Source organism: Hyla sarda, chromosome 8 (genome assembly GCF_029499605.1).
Source record: "Hyla sarda isolate aHylSar1 chromosome 8, aHylSar1.hap1, whole genome shotgun sequence".
Classification (NCBI taxonomy): Eukaryota; Metazoa; Chordata; class Amphibia; order Anura; family Hylidae; genus Hyla; species Hyla sarda.
Window position 1 is genome coordinate 218,975,988 of NC_079196.1, and position 10,122 is coordinate 218,986,109.

At 43.9% G+C, this 10,122-nt stretch overlaps 1 protein-coding gene across 4 annotated transcripts in view; it reads left to right on the forward strand.

Moving 5' to 3' along the window:
- LOC130284083 (NXPE family member 1-like) overlaps window positions 1-9,264 on the forward strand; it is a 57,084-nt gene extending 47,820 nt beyond the window's left edge. For 3 of the 4 annotated variants that reach the window (XM_056534067.1, XM_056534069.1, XM_056534068.1), the window contains 2 exons: window positions 5,044-5,262; window positions 8,041-9,264. In XM_056534067.1, coding sequence (XP_056390042.1) covers window positions 5,044-5,262; window positions 8,041-8,585 — 764 coding nt within the window. In that variant the 3' untranslated portion in view covers window positions 8,586-9,264. The remainder of the gene's footprint in view (window positions 1-5,043; window positions 5,263-8,040) is intronic. The other variant, XM_056534071.1, reaches the window with a different exon arrangement.
- Window positions 9,265-10,122: the final 858 nt, after the last annotated feature.

Below are 10,122 nucleotides of genomic sequence, written 5' to 3' on the forward strand. Positions count from 1 at the left end.
AAAATTTATATATCAACTGGCTCCAGAAAGTTAAACAGATTTGTGAATTACTTCTATCAAAAAATCTTAATCCTGCTGAATAATTATCAGCTGCTGAAGTTGAGTTATTCTTTTCTGTCTGACAACAGTGCTCTCTGCTGACATCTCTGCTTGTCTCGGGAACTGCACAGAGTAGAAGAGGTTTGCTATCGGGATTTTCTTCAACTCTGGACAGTTTCCGAGATACGTGTCATCAGAGAGCACTTAGACAGAAAAGAACAACTCAACTTCAGCAGGTCATAAGTACTGAAAGGATTAAGATTTTTTTTAAAAGAAGTAATTTACAAATCTGTTTAACTTTCTGGAGACAGCTGATCCTAAGTTATCCAGTTATCCTAAGATTGAAGGTTTTTCCCTATCCACAGGATAAGAGATGATTAGCTGATTGGTTGGGGTCTGACCGATGGGATCCCCGTTGATAAAAAGAATGGAGGTCACTTATCTCCTGGATTAATGGAATGACAAGGCTCAAGCTTGGCCACCACTCCGTTCCCTGTCAATGGGACTTCTGAACATAGTCCAGAATGAGCAGCAGTGGAGCATGTGGTTGAGCATGCCCTTAGTGATGTCACGCCCTGCCCCCTCCATGAATGGAGGGGGTGGGGCGTGATGTCACTAGGGTTGTGGCCGTGATGTCACGTCCCTGTCTCGGAGGCATCGCCTGGCACACAATGCCGGGGGCTGCACTGAGATCGTGTGGTCCCCCAGCGGCAGGACCCCTGCGATTATACATCTTATTCCCTATCAAAAGGACAGGGGATAAGATGCATAAAGCCAGAATACCCCTTTAGTCTTGGAATAACCTCTTTAATAAGAGAAATAGATCTTTGCCCCATGTAAAGAGAAGCCCAGCTATGACTGATAGGTGTACCTCTTTAAAGGGGTAGTCCAGTGGTGAAAAACTTATCCCCTATCCTAAGGATAGGGGATAAGTTTGAGATCGCGGGGGGTCCGACCGCTGGGGCCCCCTGCGATCTCTCTGTACGGGGCCCCGGCTCTCCGCCGAGATAGCGGGTGTCGACCCCCGCACGAGGCGGCGGCCGACACGCCCCCTCAATACATCTCTATGGCAGAGCCGGAGATTGCCGAAGGCAGCGCTTCGGCTCTGCCATAGCGTTGTATTGAGGGGGCGTGTCGGCCGCCGCCTCGTGCGGAGGTCGACACGCCCCCTTCCAGCGGGCTGTCGGGGCTCCGTACAGGAGATCGCGGGGGGCCCCAGGGGTCGGCCCCCCCGCGATCTGCAACTTATCCCCTATCCTTAGGATAGGGGATAAGTTGCTCACCACTGAATCACCACTGGACTACTCCTTTAAATTGCATTATATTTGAAGTGAAGGGCACCATGGAATGACTGGTCGTCTACTATATATCAGTCATCCAGGGGCGTACCTAGAGCATTTGGCACCCGGGGCGGACCCTTTGTTTGGCACCCTCCACCCGCACCCCCTCTTAATTACACCCCCCTCCCTTCACCCTCTAATTACACCCCCTCCCTCCCCCCCCTTAATTACACCCCTCCCTCCCCCCCTTAATTACAACCCCTCCCACACCCCCTCCCTCCCCCCCCCCTTAATTATACCCCCTCTCTTCACATGGAATTATTTACTTACATTTTGAGGATGCTGGTGATGGATCCTTCCGTTCCTTTAAAAGATCCGTGAAGGCGGCGTCAGCGTTGTGACATCACAATTTGAGCCGCCGCAACCTCCAGCTGTTGCAAAACTACAACTCCCAGCATGCAGGGAGTTGTAGTTTTGCAAAAGCTGGAGGCACCCTGGTGGGGAAATGCTGCTGTCTGTGGGGTCCACTTTGGCAATCCATACAGTATATAATCTGATCACTACCAGCAGCCATGATGGGATATAATCGGTGGCAATGATAATCTTCATTATAGTGGGAGGAGATCCCCTAGAATTCTATGAATCGTGCGACATTTACTGCATCTTCTCAGATCAGCAAGTTCCCTACCTGAGAGTTATCACAAGATGTCACCTGAGCCCCCAGTACCACCACCCCCACCATCCTCAGCTGTCACATCCTCACCCACCCCCCCCCCCATAATGCCAGGGCTGGGTCACCAGCGGACGCTCAGATCACCTATCGTCCTCCTGCGACTGAGTCACCTACACATTTCTATGGCCATTGTGTAGCCCTTATTACTAAATAACATATCAGAAGTGGATTCTAGCGGCTAGTGTTGAGCGGCATAGGCCATATTCGAATTCGCGAATATTCGCGAATATATGGACAAATATTCGTCATATATTCGCGAATATTCGCATATTCATAATATTCTCGTTTTATTTTCGCATATGCGAACATTCACGTATGCGAAAATGTTCATACACAAAAATTAGCTTACGCGAAAATTCGAATATGCGAAAATTAGCATATGCGAAAATTCGCACACCGGTCTCACACAGTAGTATTAGAGCCTTCTTTAGACCACACAAGCTGGAAGCAGAGAGGGATGATCACTGTGATGTGTACTGTGAAAAAAAAAACAAAACGAATATTCGTAATTACGAATATATAGCGCTATATTCGCGAATATTCGCAAATTCGCAAATATGCGATATTCGCGAATAAAATTTGCATTGCGAATATTCGCGAGCAACACTACTAGTGGCTACAAAGAGACCAGGTCACCGATGTTCCCTGACAATATCATAGACTATTTTATAGAACTGTCACTGAACAAACACAATTGGCTAACAGGCAATTGCGTAAACTGGATCCTATCATAACCTAACTACACCAAAAAAAGAGATACCAGTATACTAGTGTTGCTCGCGAATATTCGCAATTCAAATTTTATTCGCGAATATCGCATATTCGCGAATTCGCGAATATTCGCGAATATAGCGCTATATATTCGTAATTACGAATATTCGTTATTTTTTTTGTTTTTTTTTTCCACAGTACACATCACAGTGATCACCCCTCTCTGCTTCCAGCTTATGTGGTGTAAGAAAGCTCTAATACTACTGTGTGAGACTGGTGCGCATATTTTCGCATATGCGAAAATGTGCATATGCTAATTTTCTTATATGCGAATTGTCGCCTATACTAATTTTTGTATATGCAAATTTTCGCATACGTTAGTTTTCGCACGCGCGAATATTCGCATATGCGAAAATAAAACGAGAACATTACAAATATGCGAATATCCGCGAATATGCCGAATATTCGTCCATATTTTCTCGACTATTCGCGAATTCGAATATGGCCTATGCCGCTCAACACTACAGTATACTGATTGAATACAAAAATAGTGAGTAAACTTTATTCAAGTGCATTATAAAATCGTACATAAAATACAGGGTACTATACAGATGAAGGCTACAGAAAAAAGGTAGTGATACTGAATCCACAATGGTAAACGATAAGGACGGCAGGGATACAGTCCGCAGATATCAAATTGCAACATGAAACATAAATTATGAAAGTAAATAATGAAACATACATAGGGGAGATCACTACCTGTACCCCAACGCGCGTTTCGCGTATGGGCTTCGTCAGGGCTTCGTGACGAAGCCCATGCGCGAAACGCGCGTTGGGGTACAGGTAGTGATCTCCCCTATTGGTGTATGGCAGGTATTTGATACTTTATGCTGTCTTTCATGCTCCCTTTCTTTCCACTATGTAATGCTGCTGACTGACCTCTGAATAGGGCTAGGTGCAATACAATTAGTCATTTGCACTTTACTCATAGTCCTATCGAGGACATATACCGGCCTTATACATTTACTATATGTATGTTTCATTATTTACTTTCATTATTTATGGGCATGTTGCAATTTGATATCTGCGGACTGTATCCCTTCCGTCCTTATCGTTTACCATTGTGGATTCAGTATCACTACCTTTTTTCTGTAGCCTTCATCTGTATAGTGCCCTGTATTTTATGTATGATTTTATAATGCACTTGAATAAAGTTTACTCACTATTTTTGTATTCAATCAGTATACTGGTATCTCTCTTTTTGGTGTAACTATTTTATAGAAGCCAAACCAGTATAACCAGCAGCAGAGGACTAACACCCTGAGGTCCTTACCCGGTGTCACGTCAGAACTTTACATGGTAATCGCAGGAAAATTATATGTTGTCCTGTTACTCAGACACTTCAGGAACTTACTTCTGACTCCTAAACAGGGGTGTGAATACAAATGCAATGGTTACATAGTAAAAGTGTCTATTGACCTCAGCATTCTAGTAACACTACAAGCCGTTTGTTATTTTAAATCAATACAGTGACCCCCCCCCCCGACCTACGACGGCCCCGACATACCATCATTTCAACATACGATCACTCTCAGAGGCAGCATCAACATATGATGCTTTTGTATGTCGGGGCCATCGCATAAACGGCTATCCTGCAGCGCAGACTGCTTCAGCTGCCACTGGATAGCCGTTTACGGTGCTCCGTGTGGTCCGCTGACGATCACTTACCTGTCCTCGGGGCTCCGGCGCGTCCTCTTCGGGATCCCCTGCATCGCCGGCGCTCTCCATCGTCGTCATCACGGCGATGCGCACGCCGTCCCGTCATCCAATAGGAGCGGCGTGCGTAGCGACGTGATGGCGGCGACGGAGAGCGAGGATGCCGGGGAAGCAGAGGCCTTGCCGGAGCGTCGGGGACACCCCGGGGACGCGGCGACAGCGGGGGACGGCGACATCCAGGGCAGCTGTGACGAGCGGTGACGGTTTGGAGTGGCGGGGACAGGTGAGTATAACTTTCTCTAACAGTGGTCTACAACCTGCGGACCTCCAGATGTTGCAAAACTACAACACCCAGCATGCCCGGACAGCCGTTGGCTGTCCGGGCATGCTGGGTGTTGTAGTTTTGCAACATCTGGAGGTCCGCAGGTTGTAGACCACTGTCCTATACTTTCCATTGCACGGATCCCTCAACATGCGATGGTTTCAACAAACAATGGTCCATTTGGAACGGATTACCATCGTATGTTGAGCGACCACTGTATTTGTTTTTGTTTTTTTCTACAGAAGATACATTGTCACCGATTGAGAAATGTAGCCTGGGATCCTATCACCCAATCCCGAGTGGATATTTCCATTACAATATGTGGCGTCCTATACACTGCCAGATGGGGCAATACACAGAGAACGACAAGCTGAAAGAGTTCCTTAAGGGAAAAAAGCTCTTCCTCATGGGGGACTCCACAGTCCGGCAGTATATAAGGCACTTTGCTGAGAACCTTAAAAGTGAGTACTGGCAAGGGGGCAAAGACCCCAAAACATCTGTCTACAGATAGGGGTCTCTATGTAGCTGAGAATATCTACTTGTATCACAAGGCTCTTTAAAGGGGAACTCCAGTGGGAACAAGTGGAAAAACAAATGTTTTCAAATCAACTGGTGCCAGAAAGTTATACAGATTTGTACAATCCTGCTATTTCAAAATCTTAATCCTTCCAGTACTTATCAGCTGCTGTAGGCTACAGAGAAAATTGTGTCGTTCTTTCCAGTCTGACCACAGTGCTCTCTGCTGACACCTCTGTCCATGTCAGGGACTGTCCAGATGAGAACCATATCCCCCATAGAAAACTTCTCCTGTTTTGGACAGAGGTGTCAGTAGAGAGCACTATAGTCAGACTGGAAAGAACTTCACACATTTCTCTGTAGTTTATCTGAAGTATACAGCAGCTGATAAATACTGGAAGGGTTAAGATTTTTAAATGGAAGTCATTTACAAATCTGAATTCAGGTAGAAGACAGACATGGTCGCACATCTACAATCTTGTATAATGATCTGATTGCTTCTCAGCATAATATCAAAAACTAACAGGTTGTTATTATACATTTTTGATCAAAAAGTACAAAGCCCACTCGCCACGTCAAGGCCACCTATCCAGAGTGGGTCCCTAACGTCCCTAGCATAAAATGGCGCAGCACTGGGCGGCGACCACCACCGCCGCAACACCAGTGCCCACAGGGGGGAAAGACCCACCGGCAGAGCGGCCCCAATGCCACTCAAACCAGTCTATGGGCCGCACCCCCCCCGCAGACCCGGCGCCACGGCAGCAACGGACACCGCACAGCACCACACCAGTGTGAACAAGGTGTAATAGCTTTGATCAAAAATGTATGCAAACAAGAAGCAATCAGATCATTATACAAGATTGTAGATGTGCACCATGTCTGTTTTTCTACCCGAATTCACATTGTGATTTCTATCCCCTCCTTTTTTTTGTTTTAACATGTGCTGCACTCTTCCCCACCCCCTCAGCCCAACCCTATATAAGTAGTAGTTAGCTACACATGGGCCATTTCTTTCCTAGCTGCCTCCCAGTCTGACTGGGAGAGTATGGTAAGTGAGCTATTACATCCCTGTTCACACTGGTGTGGTGCTGTGCGGTGTCCGTTGCTGCCGTGGCGCTGTGTCTGCGGGGGGGGGGGGTGCGGCCCATAGACTGGTTTGAGTGGCATTGGGGCTGCTCTGCCAGTGGGTCGTTCCCCCCTGTGGGCATTGGTGTTGCGGCGGTGGTGGTCGCCGCCCGGTGCTGCGCCATTTTCTGCTAGGGACCCACTCTGAATAGGTGGCCTTGACGTGGCGAGTGGGCTTGTACTTTTTGATCAATATGTATACTAACAACCTGTTAGTTTTTGATATTATGCTGAGAAGCAATCAGATCATTATACAAGATTGTAGATGTGCGCTATGTCTGTTTTTCTACCCGAATTCATTTACAAATCTGTTTAACTTTCTGGCACCAGTTGATTTGAAAATATTTTTTTTCCACCGGTGTACCCCTTTAAGTTATCAGACACTGAATGACAGGGGAGCTACCTATAGGTGGTACTTGATATTTTCCTTTGTTCTGAAGGAGAGATTTATTTATATACTCTATCTATCCCACATCTATCTATCTCATATCTATCCCATATCTATCTATCTCATATCTATCTATCTCATATATATCTATCTCATATATATCTATCTCATATCTATCTATCTCATATCTATCTATCTCATATATATCTATCTCATATATATCTATCTATCTCATATCTATCTATCTATCTATCTATCTATCTCATATCTATCTATCTATCTCTATCTATCTATCTCATATCTATCTAGCTCATATATATCTATCTATCTATATCTCATATCTATCTATCTCATATCCATCTCATATCTATCTCATATCTATCTATCTCATATCTATCTATCGATCTATCTTATATTTATTCCTAATTATAGTGTTGCCCAAGTGGGTTACAGTGGGTTGATGAAAGTACCCCTTGTGGTACCACAAACCTCTGTGGTTAAGTGCAGAAAGAACATTCTTTCTTGCCGTATATCAATATAGCCAGTATCTATCTTGCATCTATCTATCTATCCAATTATCATCTCATATTTATTAGTATTTATAATGGTGCTCAAAATAGTGGGTTGATGAAAATAACAATAGCAGTATCACAAACCTGGTTAATAGAAAACCTTTGTGTTTTTTTTTCTTTCCTATTAATCTCACTTTCCATACTATGTATCTATCTATTTTTCTCATATCTATCAACCTGTCTATCCAAAGGTAGGCAGCACTACCACAAAAATTGGAAAGTCCCGGGGTGCAGGCAGAGGAGTGCAGTCCCAATCACAGACTGCATAGATAATCCAAAGCAAAGAATTTCCGCAGCACGCCTGTTAGTTAAAGTGCAAAAAAGTGGGATTTTATTGACCCATACCAGATGCAATGTTTCAACGGCATCCTGCCATCTTTTTCAAGCATGAAAAAGATGGCGGGATGCCGTCAAAACGTTGCATCTGATATGGGTCAATAAAATCCCACTTTTTGCACTTTAACTAATGGTTGTGCTGCTGAAATTCTTTGCTTTGGATTATCAACCTGTCTATCTATCTCATATTTATTCATAATTCTAGTAATGCCTAATACATTGGGTTGATGAAGGTACCCATTGCAGTACCACAAACTCTCTATTTCATATTTGTCCTATTTATTTTATGTGGTTTGTTTTAGTTGTGGATTATTTCAACCACACAGAAGATGAGATGCAATCTTGGCAGAAGACTCTTCTAGCAATAAACCAAGAAAAGTTTATCTACATTCAGTGGAAGAAACATACATTTCCATTTGTGAGCAAAACCTTCTACTCCATTAAAGAAGATGCGTACATGGCCCGACAGATCGACCGGATCGGTGGAGGGGAAAACACGATCATTGTTCTCACTTTAGGACAACACTTCAGGCCTTTCCCATTACGAGTCTTCATCAGGTCGGCCATCAATGTCCGCAAGGCTGTAGAGAGGCTCTTCATCCGTAGCCCTAGGACCAAGGTGATCATCAAGGAGGAGAATGCCCGGGACATGGACATCGACATGGAGAGGTTCAGTGACTTCCATGGATATGTCCAGTATCTGCTGCTCAGAGATATCTTCCATGGGATGAATGTTGGGTTTGTCGATGGTTTGGACATGAGCATTGCTTATGCGTGTGATGTCATTCACCCCCCACTGGAAGTTCTGGAGAACATCATCAGCATGTCCTTCACTCAGGCGTCTTAACATTGGGTCTTTTCCTGCAAAATATTATAAGTTCGAAGACTTGTGATCAAAAAGACACAATAAAGGTCACTTTTGGATTTTAACTTCTTGATTTCCTGCCCTCAGGGGGGCAGTATTATCAATATAAAGATAGGTATCTTAGGCCAAGGGCTGATGCAGATGACCTTATATGTTCTAGGGTTCTCAGGGCAGATGTGACTTCACTCAACTCCACTTTGCAGCTCATGATATTTACTCAGCAGGGGGCAACAATGAGCAGAGGAGAAAACCCTTTTCAATGTAAAGAGGGGACTGACTGGACCGTGGGACCTTCATGGACTATTTCCTCCCTGTATTTATCATGTCTTGTCTGCTAACAATTCTAAGCCAATGCAGTTTGCAAATTCCAGTGCAATACATGTATCTGGTGCACCTTATCGATCATCTTGATGCTGGAAATCTAAAGGAAGCTCAGATATGTCTTTATAAACTCTAGTCAAAAGAAAAAAAAACGGCATTGACATTTCAAATAACCATCGATATAAAGCAATAATATTTATTTTTAATGTGAAAAGATGTTAAATTATACCAAGTTTGACACATGAGATGTTTGAGTTGTACTTTATCGCCATCATGTGGCAGGTTTGTCTTACTACATGTTGTGGAATTGAACAAACTATGAAAGTAGTTGGGGGCAATAAATGCTCAAACACAGTGCAAACTCCCAGAATCTTCTCTTTCATGACAAAGTAATATTAATGAACTATAATAATGTCCCTCTATATCATTGTAGTTATTTTAATTCTTCAAAAAAAATTTTTTAAAGGGGTATTCCAGGATTCTTTTTTTATTTGACTATGCTACAGGGGCTGTAAAGTTAGTGTAGTTCATAATATAGTGTCTGTACCTGTGTGTGACGGTTTTATCACATTTCTTCTGTGATTTTCACCTCAATATTTATTTTTAACAGCATACAAAATGACTGTTGTCTCTGATTTTTCCCAGCTTGCAATGCGGCCGAGACCTGACATCACTAGTCAGCTGATGACAGGGAGCCTGTCTGCTTCAATGGGTGGAGCGATCGCTTGGTGGGACAGAGATCAATCTACAACTAATGCAACAGCTGTAGGAACCCTGATAGAAAACCACAGGTCTTTTGAATGGATGCAGCTCATTTACACTTCAATGGGTGGGGTGGCTGATGTGTGGGAGGGAGGAAAATGGAATTATGGGATTTGTAGGCAAAAGAAGAAAACTCAAACAGGAAATACTAGTTATTAAAAAGCTAGCCACAGTATTATGGTAATCTCATGAAATAGCCATTTAGCCCCAAGACAAGCGCAGATCCTTCCTAAGCATGTCCATTACTGCCTGCCATGTACCTACTAAAATTACCTTATGGTGGAGAACCCCTTTAACATTAAAACAGATAATTTAATGGGCATATATCTTTGTTACTTTAACTGGTTAACGTGTATACTCATCCAATGGCTGTTAACCAGGTATGACGTAGGCTCCACACTCGAGCCTGCGTCATACCGACTGGCCCCCAGCTGAT